Source organism: Leucopleurus acutus (assembly GCF_964270905.1).
Source record: "Leucopleurus acutus genome assembly, chromosome: 2".
NCBI classification, from domain to species: Eukaryota; Metazoa; Chordata; class Mammalia; order Artiodactyla; family Delphinidae; genus Leucopleurus; species Leucopleurus acutus.
This window is the reverse complement of record NC_139143.1, coordinates 105,450,315-105,466,150: the sequence shown is the minus strand read 5'-3', so window position 1 is coordinate 105,466,150 and position 15,836 is coordinate 105,450,315. Positions and strand designations below refer to the sequence as shown.

General features: G+C 31.9%; 1 protein-coding gene across 2 annotated transcripts in view; it reads left to right on the top strand.

The window, feature by feature from the left end:
• AGL (amylo-alpha-1,6-glucosidase and 4-alpha-glucanotransferase) overlaps positions 1 to 15,836 on the top strand; it is a 79,046-nt gene that overhangs the window by 23,129 nt on the left and 40,081 nt on the right. The window contains exons 8-21 of one of the 2 annotated variants that reach the window (XM_082833792.1): positions 1,756 to 1,879; positions 2,223 to 2,325; positions 2,421 to 2,518; positions 3,163 to 3,302; positions 4,345 to 4,532; positions 6,273 to 6,396; positions 6,986 to 7,149; positions 7,425 to 7,526; positions 7,638 to 7,793; positions 7,887 to 8,037; positions 10,242 to 10,366; positions 10,456 to 10,568; positions 10,687 to 10,821; positions 13,245 to 13,375. In XM_082833792.1, coding sequence (XP_082689918.1) covers positions 1,756 to 1,879; positions 2,223 to 2,325; positions 2,421 to 2,518; positions 3,163 to 3,302; positions 4,345 to 4,532; positions 6,273 to 6,396; positions 6,986 to 7,149; positions 7,425 to 7,526; positions 7,638 to 7,793; positions 7,887 to 8,037; positions 10,242 to 10,366; positions 10,456 to 10,568; positions 10,687 to 10,821; positions 13,245 to 13,375 — 1,854 coding nt within the window. The remainder of the gene's footprint in view (positions 1 to 1,755; positions 1,880 to 2,222; positions 2,326 to 2,420; positions 2,519 to 3,162; positions 3,303 to 4,344; positions 4,533 to 6,272; positions 6,397 to 6,985; positions 7,150 to 7,424; positions 7,527 to 7,637; positions 7,794 to 7,886; positions 8,038 to 10,241; positions 10,367 to 10,455; positions 10,569 to 10,686; positions 10,822 to 13,244; positions 13,376 to 15,836) is intronic. The other variant, XM_082833793.1, reaches the window with a different exon arrangement.

Below are 15,836 nucleotides of genomic sequence, written 5' to 3'. Positions count from 1 at the left end.
CCAGGCGTGGGGATTCAGTGGTGAACATAGTAGCAAGCCCTTGCCCTAGGAGAATTTATATTCTTATAAGCAGTACTATAGAAAATATATCCTTGTACATGTTATCTTTACTTGCTATGTGAGTAAATCTGTAGGACAAATTGTTAGACATAGAATTCATGGGTCAAAGGGTATACAGATTTCATGATAAATTTATGATAGATATTGTCAAATTGCTTTTCAACACAAGTTGTACCAGTTTACATTATCACTAACTATACCATCACCAATGTTAGATACCATTAATCTTTATAATCTTTGTCAATAAGGGAAAATATTCATTATTTTAATTTACATTTCTTTGCCTATTAGTGAAATATCTTTTCACATGTTAATTAGCCATTTATAGTTCTTCCATTAATTCCCTATTAATGTTCTTTCCCTATTTTTCTACTGGGTTGTTTGTCTTTTTCATATTGACTTATTATTCTTTGTGATTCCTTATTATAGTGGCCTCAAATATATCCTCCTAGTATGCTGTTGATCTTTTAACTCTTGTTTATGGTAGTTTTTCCCCCAGTGTAACCAAATTTGTTAATCTTTTCTTTTATGGCTTCTGATTTCACATTGTGCCTAGACCTTCAAACAGCAATCTATGTTTTCTTCTGATAATCTTATTTATATTTTACTTTTAAATATTTAGTATACCTGGAATTTATATAAAGAAGATATTTAACTTTATTCTTATTTTTAAAAATGATATTGAGTTGATAATCCATCCTTTTATACTGATTTGGGGTACCACCATGATACTTCATAATGTATAATCATACACTAAATACACATGGACCTGTTAGCTGTGCTATTCCAGTGATCTTTTAGTCTACCAGTACTAAAGACTTTTATAATGTACACTGATTGTGTAGCTTTTTCTCTTTTTTAAACACTTCTGGAATTTTTCATGTATGTTACTCATCTGGATTAACCTCAGAAAATACATATTAAAATCTATTTAATTTTTATCTTAGTTTGTTTGGGCCTTTATAAGCCATTGCAAAATCTTTTTAGAATAAGCCAGGTATTAATTAATATAAAATCAAACCCAGTGGAGGCAATCCTGTACCAATACCTGATTTATTAGGAACAAGTTCCAGAAGAAGAGTGAAAATTCCCCCCATAAAAGGTTTATTTACTTTTTTCATTTTTTATTATTATGTAAGAATATGCTTGTTGATGAAAAGGAAAACAGTATGAAAACAAACCTGTGTGCTTCTTTCAGAGAAAGTTAGGTTGTTAATATGACTTACTTTTTAGAATAGAAAGCAATCTTTGAGGAAAAAAAAGTCCTAATGTTAATGTATTTGGTAGCACCTGTGAAGAAAATTTGTACCATCAACATCCTTAATGCCCTAAAGAATATATAGAATAACTGAATGCCAACTGAGGTAGAAAGATGGGACTGAGGTTGAACTGGTAGGAACTGCTGTGTTTTTCTTTTATAGTGTTTTTGGGTTTTTTTTCCTCAGTCAGTCTCTCTCTCTCTCTCTCTCTCTCTCTCTCTCTCTGTCTTTCCTTCCGTGTGTGTGTGTGTGTGTGTGTGTGTGTGTGTTAGATGGTGTGCAGGAGGATGGACAGGGAGGTGGGAAGGATGCTTATGAAATAAACATATATTTTATTTTCCAAGAAAAAACTATAAACTAAAAATTTGAAATCAGTAACAGTTATAATCTCCTTATGCATAGCTGCATTTAAGATATAATATTTTCTTTCTTTCAGGAAATAGGAAAACAACAAAGCCTGATCCAAAACAACACCTTAAGATTATTCAGGATCCTGAATACAGACGACTTGGCTGTACTGTAGATATGAACGTTGCACTAGCAACTTTCATACCACATGAGTATGTTTTATATTTTACTACATATTAAAGAGTACTATTACTTGTAAACCTTTATGGATAGTATTATTTTCATGCTATTGTTAAAAGCCTGAATATAAAATGAAAAAAAGTAATTCACCATAATTCTACTACTTCAAACGCATGACATTTCCCCTCTTGTCTGTGTGCTGGTCCATGTTCCTATACATAAATGTAAAAATGTATACAGTTGGAAAACTTCTTTAGCCATAATTAAGATCCTGATGAATATATTTAAAGTTTCTATGACCATTATTAGAAAATTTTTAAATGTAGAATTTGTAAAACCATTAAATAATGTTTGTATTGCTTTATCTGTTTCAAGTAATGGGCCAGCCGCAATTAACGAATGCTGCAGTTGGTTCCGGAAGAGAATTGAGGAATTAAATTCAGAGAAGCATCAACTCGTGAACTATCATCAGGAACAGGTTTTACCTACTTCTTTTGAACTGCTGTTTTTCTTTGAGTGTTAATACTGTTTCTTGTTGTTGTCGTTGATGTAATATAATTTCATGTTTTCTAGGCAGTTAATTGCCTTTTGGGAAATGTGTTTTATGAACGACTGGCTGGCCATGGTCCTAAACTAGGACCTGTCACTAGAAAACATCCTTTGGTTACCAGGTATTGCATTTTTGTTTTCTTCTCATTAAAGGTTAAAAATTGAAAATTGTATTAAACTCTTCAAATTAACCTAAATGTTTCCTTTAATGTGTGACTCAGTACATTTCTTAAATTGAAATAGAAGTTTTGATCTGGTAACTAAGCTTAATATTAATTAATTTTGTTAGGCACATCTTTAGTTAGAGAAACTATCATTATTATGAACCAATTTATAATCATTTACATTCATGTTTCTGGAGGACTGCATACTTACTAATAAATTCAACATTAATCAAATTAAGCAAGCATTTAGTTCCTTATACTTTAAGTAATATACAACATAGATTAGGCAACTGAAGTGTAGTAAAAACCTTTGCAAAATAATGTCAATTCCTCAGTGATTTTCTTAGTAATTTTATGAGATTTTTAAAGTTATTATTTAGAATGTTAATCAGATATGCTATTTCTCAAATCCTATTAGGTTTACTCAAAATGTCTACTGACGATTTTTTTACCTATATTGCAGTTTATTTCCCATAAATGGTGTCAAACTAATCTTTTCTATTCTATTCACTAGGGAAGAAGTTTAATTTTAATAGTGCTAATTCACATTCTCTCCAAGGAGTTTCTCTGTATGGATTTCATACTTGATTGTATCTCCCTAGATATTTTACTTTCCCTTTTGAAGAAATGCCCCTCTCCACAGAAGAATCTATGATTCATGTCCCAAATAAAGCTTGTTTTCTGATGGCACATAATGGATGGGTAATGGGAGATGATCCCCTTCGAAACTTTGCTGAACCAGGTATATCATTTTTGTTAACTTCTCTATGGATAGGGAAATAAAAGTTCACGGCAAGCTCAAAATATAAATTGTTTATTGATTTTTCCCCCCACTATGCTAGTGTTTTTAAAACTATTTCATTACAGATGCCAGAGGTGCATACAGTTTGAGAGAGAAGAGAAGGGATTGACAGGATGGGATTCACCTTCTTTTCCCTCCTTTCCCTTTCTACCCCTTATCTCCTCAAACAGAATAGCTTTTATATATCTATTTTATATTGTGGTTCTGCCTAAGAGTTTATTTGGGCAACAATTTATTGCGTTTTTAAAAGACATTTGAAACCTCTATTATTACAACTATTTACTATAAGAGATATTTTCACTCATTAGCCAGAGGAGTATTTAAGGTATTTGAATGGCAGTTAAACTAGAAACCAGTTGTTTTTAGATTCCCTCTCACTTAATACTAGCATCTTATTTTTCTACAGCTATTTCATTGCCAGGAAGAATTTTGCAGGGGACCTATCAATATATTTATTTTTTAACATTTTAGAATTAGAAGCCTGTTTTAATGACATTAAATTTAATTCAGAAATCTCATTTTTTAAAAAAAAAAGAGTGTAGCTTTGGATTTAAGTATCTCTGCCCTCTCCTTTCTAACCATTCTAAATGAAAAAAGACATTCTGCTCTACACCGTGGATTTAATGTAACCTATTGCCAAAAATTGGTAGCAAGGTGGAGATGGAGCTTTAAATGTTTTTGGTAGAACTGTAGCTTTAAAGGCCTACTATTATTGTTTTCCTTCAAGAAGTAACTTAAATTTTTGCCATTAAGCACACATTTTTAGAAGAGACAATAAGGTACAATTTTAGCAAAATAGATATGAGATCCAAATTACTATTAACTTTAAAAAATTTTATCCCATGCTATTTTAGATGTAATTTTAACCTATATATGGTTTGTGTTAGAAATAGTAAATGTGTTTTAAAAACAAGTTTTTCCTTGAAGTAAATGTTTTCATTTTGTTTCTCAAACCATTGAAAGCAAGCTCCTTTCTTAACAGGTTCAGATGTTTATCTAAGGAGAGAACTTATTTGCTGGGGAGACAGTGTTAAATTACGCTATGGGAAAAAACCAGAGGACTGTCCTTATCTCTGGGCACACATGAAAAAATACACTGAAATAACTGCGACTTATTTCCAGGGAGTCCGTCTTGATAACTGTCACTCAACACCTCTTCATGTAGCCGAGGTACAGAAAAACAATTCATCTACGTTAAGAAAAGAAATTCAGTATTCTCTCCTAGCTTTCCTTAAATAGAGTATACAAATATATGTTTCCTTTTGCTAGTTGGATACCAACATTGATTTGGTGGTAGTATTTAACACTTGCATAATTTGCATAGTTCTGACAATTTTTTGATGCAGCTGTTATGGAGTACTGGGCTATAAAATGTTTGAGTTAATATTTTTATTTTAAGTTAGGGAAGTACATTATATTGTCTCTGATAATACACACACAACCATATTGCTGTATATATATTATTTAAATATTCATATTTTAATATTAAAACAGAATTAATCTTATTAATATTTTAATATATAAGTATTAATTTGTCTTATTCTTGTTATTTTTAGGTTGCTTTCAATACATTAGTAGCCACTGTGAAGTTGAATAGCTTATTTCATATTATAATGATTATTTAAACCCTAACATTACAGCATATTGAAACTATTTTAGCCTCATTGATTCAATTTTTATTAATTGTTTATAAAAATGTAAATGTAAACATAAAAGTTTTCTATTCCTCTTTGGGTTTTTTTACAGTAACTTAAGCAATGCCAACACTTACAGCATTATCTTTTACCTTTTGCAGCTTTGTAAACACTTCAAATTTTCATTCTGTTTATAAGATCTTTGATAGTTTTCTAGTCACAAGTTAGTGTTCTTTGGAAATGTGTGCTTATCTGAAAAACATCTATTTCTATACTTTTAAAGCAGTATTATGATGTATATGTTTCAAGTCCTGTGATGAAAAACTGATTTGATTTGGAAGAATTTAATGAACATTAGTTAAGGTGGTAGACGTTTTTTAGCTTCAAAAAATGGCAGAGGATTTTTTGTGTGTGCCTTTATAGCAACATCAAAAAAAATACACTTTTAAGATTGTTATAACATTATGGCAAAAGTTAGAATATTAAAATTTAATTTGCTTAATTTTAAGTTACATAATCCTCTAGGATCTTACTTGATAGAATTTCAAGTATTTTATTAGTCTTTGTGTAAATGTTATGTTAAAAAAAAACTTTTTGGAACTGATCTGATTTCTGATTAAGAGTTTTGGGGGAAAAAAAAAAAAAGAGTTTTGGGGAATTCCTTGGTGGTCCAGTAGTTAGGACTCAGTGCTTTCACTGCAATGGCCCCAGTTCAGTCCCTGGTCAGGGAACTAAGATACTGCAAGCTGCAAAGCATGGCCAAAAACAAAAAGTTTACTATCATCTGTAGGAAAAACTGGCTTCAGTCTGGTCAGACCTAATCTTTGCAATAGCTAAATGATTCACCAGTAGGGAATTTATCATGAATAGCTTAGTCAAGTGCCTGGAAATTAATGGTCTGATTAGAGGTATTAAAAACAAACATAAAACGGGGGGAAATCCTAGCAGAACTGCAGTGTTATGGTTTACATTTTTTAATGTGACACTAACATTTTTCTTCTTTCTTTTTTCCTCCCGCTTGTGTCCCTATATCTGCAAAATCTAATCTTCCTTTTTAACTGTTATATTGTCTTTATAAATTCTCTTGTTTCCTGTGTGTATTGGTCTGTTTTATGTTTTCTTACATATGCACAATTACTTTATTTGGAAATTCATCTTTTGTCTTGCTACATGATATTTTCCTTTGTCAAATCCATGCCTAATCTTGCCTCCTCTCCTTCCCCTGCACCATCTTGCTTTTCTCTTTCTGTTACATTTGTAACTGTGCTTTTTGCAGTACATGTTGGATGCTGCTAGGAAATTGCAACCCAATTTATATGTAGTAGCTGAACTGTTCACAGGAAGTGAAGACCTGGACAATATCTTTGTTACTAGACTGGGCATTAGTTCCTTAATAAGAGGTAGGCTTATTGAAAGTGTTTCTCCCATCTAAAGCTTTAGTTTTTGTTTAAGTAGATTAAAAGGCATTTAATAGCTTTATATACAGCATTTAATAATGTTCAACATAGTTACTGTTCTTTTAAATATTCTACTCAGAATTTCCTAGTATAACTTAGTCTGTTTTCATCAGTAAAAATTTCCACTTTGGGGTAAAATATCTCATTTTAACTTGAAAGAGCAGTGGAATGAACTGATGATTCATGAACAAAACCATTTTTTTGGTTGTTGAAAATATACAAATCTGTTTTTCATCTCCTACCTGCCTATGTGATATAATCTTTAGATTTTTCTTCATAGATTTTATATAACCAACATCCTAATAAACAACATATGTTCCCTTTTACCTGCATGAACCATTTCTCTGGTTAAGTTACAGAGAAGACTTTTTTGTCATTTAAACTAATGGACATTTGTTTAAATGTTTAAAGCTGTTTTATTTTTTATAATATTTATGTGGTCTTTTTTTGAAAATCAGTCATGATACGAAATCTAATCTCTTCTTGGACATTGATAATGAAGATTGTTAAAATATTCTGTAATGCCTTGCAGAGGCAATGAGTGCGTATGACAGTCATGAAGAGGGCAGATTAGTTTACCGATATGGAGGAGAACCTGTTGGATCCTTCGTTCAGCCCTGTTTGAGGCCTTTAATGCCAGCTATTGCACATGCCCTGTTTATGGATGTTACCCATGATAATGAGTGTCCTATTGTGGTAAGTATCTAACGTGTTTCTTGTATTTACTGATTTTGCTGAATGTTTTGATATTTAGTTCCCTGCTATTTAGTGGTAGTAATATCCACAAAACTTCAAAATAGTGCCTTAGTGATTGTGATACAAAGGTTTTTGAGCATTTTGTTATTTGTTATCTTATCAAATGTATTTATGCACTTATCCTTTTACTTCATTATGCTATAGGATGGCACTTTGCATTTGAAAGAAAATAAACTTTTGGGTTTTTGTTTGTTTGTTTTTTTATTGTTTTCTAGCATAGGTCAGCATATGATGCTCTCCCAAGTTCCACGATTGTTTCTATGGCATGTTGTGCTAGTGGAAGTACTAAGGGCTATGACGAATTAGTGCCTCATCAGGTTTGTTTGTGTTGTTTTTTAAAACTACAAGGCAAAAAACTTTGATCATTTTTACCAAAAGTTCTCATTGTAATTAAAACGTACACATGGCTAAGTTGTAATTTTGTTCAGATTTCAGTAGTTTCTGAAGAACGGTTTTACACTAAGTGGAATCCTGCAGCATCACCGTCCAATTTCGGTGAAGTTAATTTCCAAAGTGGCATCATTGCAGCCAGGTGTGCCATCAATAAACTTCACCAAGAGCTTGGAGCCAAGGGTTTTATTCAGGCAAGAAACTAAATTTTCTAGGTTTCTTTCTTAAGGTTCAATTTTAGAGTCTTCCCAATTTGAGCACTAATGTGTTTTCTCTTTGTTTCTCAGGTGTATGTGGATCAAGTTGATGAAGACATAGTGGCAGTAACAAGACACTCACCTAGTATCCATCAATCAGTTGTATCTGTGTCTAGAACTGCTTTCAGGAATCCCAAGACTTCATTTTACAGGAAGGAAGTGCCTCAAATGTGCATCCCTGGTAATGGGATCTAAAAAGTGTTATTGTGATTATATTGTTAAATTGTTAATAATAATAAATATTATTAAATTGTTACATATCGTATATATTGTAACACAGTGCAAGTGTAGATGTAGTTGAGAAAAAGCATTAGAAATTTTTGATAGCTTATATTTTTACTACATGGAACAAAACCTGAAAATACTCTCAAATGTTAACATTTTTTGAGTTGTGAAGTGATTTTGTTTTCATCCTAATACATTCCCTTATCTCCTAATTTGTATAAAATGAACATGTATTTCTTCTATACCCAGGAAAATATATATGTATGTTCATGTGTTTGTATATATGTATATACATATATTCATATGTGTGTCCAAGTGTTTTTATGTATGTGTATACACATATTTACATATATAAACCAAAATGGAAAATAGTTTAATATTTAAGGCTCTTTATAATCCATCCTCACCTACCTTCCTGGCCCTGTGTCACTCCACTATTTCAACCAAATAGATATTTTCACTGTTCCCCAAGTAGTCTTACTTACACTTATTTATGAATTCTTTACATCTTTCAAGGACTAAAGTTTCACCTCCTTTGAGAATCTTTCTCTAAGTATTCAGTGAACTCTCTCTCCTCTGAACATAAAGTAATTATATTCTCTCTATATCACTCTGACACTTAGTTATAAAATACATCCTTGAGATATATCCTTAGTATTGCTTGATTTTTTTCTAGACATGTGTATTTCATTTCCTTCCTTATTATTATATATAATATATTATGGCATAACATGCTCCTGTGCATACAGCAGCTGTCCAAGTCTGTTGATTAATTGAGTGAATGAAGATTCTCATAAAAATCATCATATTCTATATTGGTTGCTAGTTGCTAAATATTCATAACTCCCATTTTTAGAAATTATCAACTTGAATAGTTTCAGAGTCAAATGTTTATTACTTTTTTTGACTAGTCACATGTTTATATTCAGTAATCTTATTTGGTTGTTGCTAATATACATACATAGTTTTACATGGCTGCACTCAGTGTATACAGTAGTTTCTCAGGGGTTTTTTTTTTTTTTTTGTCAGTGATCATCCTTAAAACATTTTCCACTTTATCAGTCCACAAAATTGTGATTTTCATTATGTTAAATATTTCATATTTTATTATGTTAGTATTCCATTTTTAATATTTTGGGGTATGTTTAGCAGTGTTCTTTAAGATTTGAATATACACTAGGAATAATTCTTTTTCTTTTGAACAATTTTCTTAGTATATATTTCCAGAAGTAGATTTCTGGATCAAAAAGTCTTTCATTGTCAGATTAATGGTTCAAATTATTTAAATAATTTAAATAATAATGTTGCAGTTTTATATATCCTTTGGTCCAGCAATTCTATTCCCAGGTATATATCTGAGAAACTCTTCTGCATTTCCATTAGGAAATATGCACAGAAATATTTATTGTAACATTATTTATAGTAGAGAATAACAATGTTAATAAAATGAATGCATTTTGGTATATTCATACAGTGGAATACTATTTGGCATTTGAAATAAATGAGGTAGAGCTAATTTATATTAGCTGAACAAACCTAAAAAATACAGTGTTGTCCAATAGAAAGGAAGTTGCAGAAATGTATATATAACTTGAATCACTTAAATAAACTTGGACATATGGAGAATAGTATATATTTGCTTAGGGAAACATACATATGTAGCAAAAATGCACAGGATCAATGAACTCCAACCTTCAGGTAGTGGTTGCCTCTGAAGGGGGAGAAAGGGTACACAGGGACATCAGTTGGATTTGGAATGTTTTCTTAAGTGAGGTAAAGAGATCTGGGTGTTTTAAATTTTTCCCTATTTTTTCTGTCTTTGAAATATTCCATTTTTTAAATGTAAGCCTTTCAAGTGATCTACTTTCTCTCCACTCAATATTAGGAAGGTTGTATATTGTTCCCCAGAACTAAGCCATTATTACTTGATGAGATCTCTTTTCAAATAAAGCTTTGTTAATTAAGTTGTGATTTTTTTTTAAAGCATTGTGTAAAAGCTGCATCTTGGGTAGAATTATCTACTTTCAGACTGGTTTTTTTTTTTTAATTAACTGATATTTCATATTCAACTTTAAGTTAAGTGATTTAAAACCTCTTTACCAATTCTTAATTTCATATGGTTTAATATGAAGTTTTGCTAAAGTTTTTATATATTCCTAGGCAAAATTGAAGAAGTAGTTCTTGAAGCTAGAACTGTTGAGAGAAATACGGAACCTTATAGGAAGGATGCTAATTCAATCAATGGAATGCCAAATATCACAGTAGAAATTAGAGAACATATTCAGGTATTTGGGACTCTCATCCCACTACTGTGTTTAACATTTTAAGGACATTAGAATTATTTATTGAACAGTTTTATATAATTTTTTTCAAGCTTAATGAAAGTAAAATTGTTAAACAAGCTGGAATTACCACAAAAGGACCCAATGAATATATTCAAGAAATAGAGTTTGAAAATTTGTCTCCTGGAAGTGTTATTATATTCAGGTATGTTAATTAGAGTTCAAACTGTTAACTTTACTTATATTTAAAGTGTTTTACATATCCTGTTAATTTTGAATAAATTACTCCTAAAAATTAACTATATTTTAATTAATGTTTTCAGAGTTAGTCTTGATCCACATGCACAAGCTGCTGTTGGAATTCTTCGAAATCATCTGACACAATTCAGTCCTCATTTTAAATCTGGGAGTCTTGCTGTTGACAACACAGATCCTATATTAAAAATTCCTTTTGCTTCGTAAGTATGCCTTATTTTATGGAGATTTGCACTTTAATAACTGATAAGTTACCGCAAGCCTGATTTAAGCAGTTTTAAGAGTCCTGTATATCCTTGTTGCTTAAAGGATGGTCTAAGGACCAGGAGTATTTTCATCACTTAGTGTTAACATTTTGTCCTGTGGCTTGTGCCTGTGTATGCAAGCATGTGCTCTCACTCATACACTCCCAGATAGATAGATAGATAAACATGTATACATATATATGCTATACATATCTATCTATCTATATACACGTCTCTGTATACATATACACACAGTTTTTCTGAACTATTTGAGACTAAGTTGCATACTTCATACTTCTTACCACTTCATTTATTTAATGTCAATGCATTATTCTAATATATGGCTATACCATAATTTATTTCATCAGTCTACATTTTTTGGACAGCTGAATAGCTCCCAATTATTCCCTATTATGTATGTCTTTGTACATTCATCTTTGCATAAATCCTTTGTTATTCCTTTACTAATCAGATTAGCCCTTGCTAGGTGGTACCATATAGTACTAAAGAGTATGGGTTTTGAAATTTAAGGCTGGGTTTAACTCCAGCTTCACCACTGTCAGTATGATCTTGAACAAATTATTTAGACTTTCTTCATCTCAGTTTCCTCATCTGGAAAATGGGGCTTATAATAGTTCCTACCTCTTAGATTTTGTAAGGATTAAATAGGATAATGCATATAAAGCACTTAACACAATTCATGGCACATAACGAATACTCAATATATGTTTGATATCATGAGTACTAGGATAATTTCCAGGGTTGGAATTTCTGAGTTAGACTGTCTGTATATATGAGGCTTTTAATACTGCCAAATCTGCTCCAGAAAGATTATATTAATTAATATTTTCAGCTCTATGTAAAAGAGTCTAGTATCGCACATCCTTACTAATACTGAGTATATATTATTGTAATGTTTAACAGCATAGAGGATGCGACTAGACTGCTAGGGTTTGAGTCTAATTTCAGACTCTTAGCTGTAAGACGTAAGACCTTGGGCAAGTTACCTAAGATATAATTATAGTGACTCACAGAATAGTGTTTGACACAGAGTGAGTGATCAGTAAGTGTTAGCTATTAGTCAAATTGGTAAACATAAAATACTTTAAAATGATATCTCAATTTATTTTAAATTTTAAGCTAATTTTTTTGTTCATCAGCCATTTGTATTTATTTGGTGATATGTCATTTTACATATTAGCTCATTTTTCTGTTCCGTTCAATTGTTTTTGTTGTTTTTTAAGAGCTTTTATTAATAAGGGTATTAACTCTTAATTCAAACCATACTTAGTAGTTACATTCTAAAGAAAAATCTGTGATGAAGCAGTTTTGTGTTTCTATGGAAGGTTTATAAAATGCACATTCCTCATCAGAGCTACTTAGATTATTTTGGGACAAGATCAAGAAATCTACACTTTAATATGCTTTGCAGGTGATTCTTATGCAAGGAGTTCACTGACTACATCTTGAAAAATACTGCACTAGAATGGACTTGGTACTGAGGCTACTGATAAATTTGACTCACTCTTGATTCACAAATTGCCAAGGAACGGTTAGTCCCAGCTGGGAGGAGGGAGGCTAACAAAGACCGAGGGAACAAAGCACAGCTGACAGTTTTCTAAGCTCAGAGGATATGTATTCAGTTATATAAAATGAAATTATATAACTGAGTAGTTAGAAGTACAAGAAAAGAAAGTAGGGTTTCAGCTGCATTCAGGTGTAGTCATTTACACAATCTCACTGCTAACTGGACAAAGGGAAACCAAGGCGATGATAAACACTTCCTTCTGTTCATTATCAAGAAACATCTTTATCTAAGAAAATCTGGTTTCTTAAACAACCAAGCTGAAGGGTAATGCAACCTTAGGAGCTGAAAGGAGAAGAGGAGAGGAATGTAGCAGTAGAGTAACACATGATTTCTAAGGTCGTTAACTGTGACTTTTGATTATCCTTTTATTGGTCCTTTGATAATTATTTTGAGTTTAAGATAATTAGCATAAAAAGTTCTTATTGCCCCACATAGGAGAATATAAAGAAGAGGAAAAACTAAGTCTGAACTAGAAAGATTAAAAACAAATTTATAAGATAAAGGATATAGCAACCAAAAGATTTTTCCAGTATACTTCTAATTAATAAAATTTAGCACTTGATTATTTCTTTGACTTGGGAGAAATGTTACTTCTAATTGAGTTTTTAGCATGTTTATCCTCTAATTATTATTTATAAATGTATATTGTTTACAATGTATAGTATAATGCTGAGTTCCTAAAACATACATTGCTAAAACATTTTTTGTTATGATTCATATTTTCTTTATTTTTATTGAGAGCAAGTGAAATTTCAGTATGTTTAACCAGTTTTCTTTATTTTCCAACTTTTAGTATTGCCTCTAAATTAACTTTGGCTGAGCTAAATCAGGTACTTTACCGATGTGAATCAGAAGAACAAGAAGATGGTGGAGGGTGTTATAACATACCAAACTGGTCATCTCTTAAATATGCAGGTCTTCAAGGTAAGCAAGTATAAGGATAGTGAAACTTTTCGGGGTTTTTTGTTTTTGTTTTTGTATTTAAGGGTCATATGGTGTCTTCCTTATAGGAATAAGAGTATGGGCTCAGAGTTCAACTGCTTTGGCAGTTGAAATTATGGCTCTGCCACCTACTCATTGACCTCTGGCAAGTAACTTAAATTCTCTGTGCCCCAACTTCTGCCTCCATAAAATGTGAATAATATTGTCTGATTCATAGACTTTTATGAGGGTTAAATGAGTTCATTCGTTTGGGCTCCAAATGGGACTAGGTTGTAAATATATTCATCTTCCTTTTTTGTCTAATTGGAAATATTTTTTTGTTGCATATTTGTTTTAACCTACAAAGAGAACTTTCAGTTAAATATTATGCAGTTAGAGTAGTTGTAAAGTGGGATACAGGAACTAAATATTTAACTATCAGTTTAATTCATTTGGCTGGTAATATTTTCTTAGATTTTTATCTAGGAAATTTGGTTTCTCACACATGTGTTCCTGGTTCATATAGTTTCCCACTTATCAAACCTCCTTTTCAACTCCTTATTTCTCTGTCCATCTAACCCATCTTTAAGGGCCAATTCAATTCTTAACATCTTCCACAAATCTTTCCTTAACTATTGCTTTCACAGTAATTTCTTTGTCCTCCAGACACCCATTGCATTTATCTATTATGTCTCTTATTAGCCCTTGGAATTTACTGCCTTATTTTAATAATAAATATAATTTTTGTATGAATCTTTATTATGGTGGTCAAGAAATAGGCTTTAGAACTACACTTTGTGGGTTGCACTGACTAGCTGTATAACTATATGGTAAACTCTCTGTGGCTCAGTTTTCTCATCTGTAAAATGAAGATAAAAACAGAATCTGGGCTTCCCTGGTGGCGCAGTGGTTGGGAGTCTGCCTGCCGATGCAGGGGACACGGGTTCGTGCCCTGGTCTGGGAGGATCCCACATGCCGCGGAGCGGCTGGGCCCGTGGGTCATGGCCACTGAGCCTCCGCGTCCGGAGCTTGTGCTCTGCAGCGGGAGAGGCCACATCAGTGAGAGGCCCGCGTACAGCAAAAAAAAAAAAAAAAAAACAGAATCTACCACAAGGGGTTACTGTTAGAATTAAATGAATTAATACATGTAAAGTACTTAGACAATGCTTATAGTTCATAGTAAGTATTCAGTGATAATTAGCTTTAAAACTCCACTACGTAGACTGTACCTTGAGAAAGAACAATGTTTGCCTTTTGGGGGATTCTTGGTTTTTAGCTTTCATACCTTCTACAAAATCAAGCACATAAGAAGCTCTCAATAAAAATTTGTAAGACTTTTTGTGCTTATGACATTTTGTTTTTTTCTAAAATATTCTCATTTTCAACAAAAAATGTTTTGTGCTGTGAGTAATAAAGCAATATATATCTTACCACTCTTAAGCAGATACCTACCATTTTCACTCTGAGCTGTTAAACTCCTTCTGTTTGCCTGAAAAGACCATACTTGTGTGAACTTCTCTTCTGGCCTTTATGTTTCTTAAAGTTACGTCCGGTTTTTTACTAATTTCTCTTTACCTTCTCATGAAATGATTTTTCTCATTCTTTCTAAGTATAATTGCCCTTCCCTGATTTATTTTTTACTCTATACCAATCCCTTTACCCTCTGGCAATTTAGTATTTCCAGCAGCCACCTGATATTTCCAGCAGGCTGTTAATAGCAACCTCAGATTAAATCACACTTAACCATTTCACTGACCTTTCTCTCCTCTAACCAAAATCCCCCTTCCCTACTTCTTGTAACAATACATATTCAGTCATGTTGAAATCCAGGAATCCACTTTTGGACCTGCCCCTTTTATCCTCAACATTTGATCAATAATTAATCAAAATTATTGTATATGTGTTCACCCCACATCAATAATCATGACTTCTGGATTTTTTTCTGTACTCTCTTTTGGTATACTATTTCCTTTTTATTTCCACGGTTATCATCCTGTCTAGGACTAAGTCCTGTCTACAAAACCAACTAACCAGTTTTCCAACCTCTTGATACCTTTTCCACAAATCATACCATCCCATTGGGTATCATCAGACCTCTCTTCTAAAACACTGCTCCGTCATGTCATTCCATTAGTCAGTAAGTGGAGCTAACACTTACTGAGCAATATTTACCTTCCCTGAAAATGCTAGGGTGTATATAGACCATTATTTTATACTGTCTTGTTTTCTAGATTTTTTTATGTTTTAAGCTTTGTTTCCTAAAGAAGATTATAAGCTTCCTGAAGGAAAGAATATCTTAAATTTATATATTTATTTTTTAATTTCTCAAAACATGCTATATACACAGTAAAATTAATTAAATTCTAACTAAATAAATTTATTTGAAATGAAGTCAATGAAGCCAATATAATTTTTTAAGGTGGAAATTACTACCTTATTAAATAATGAAAGTTGTACTCTTGCT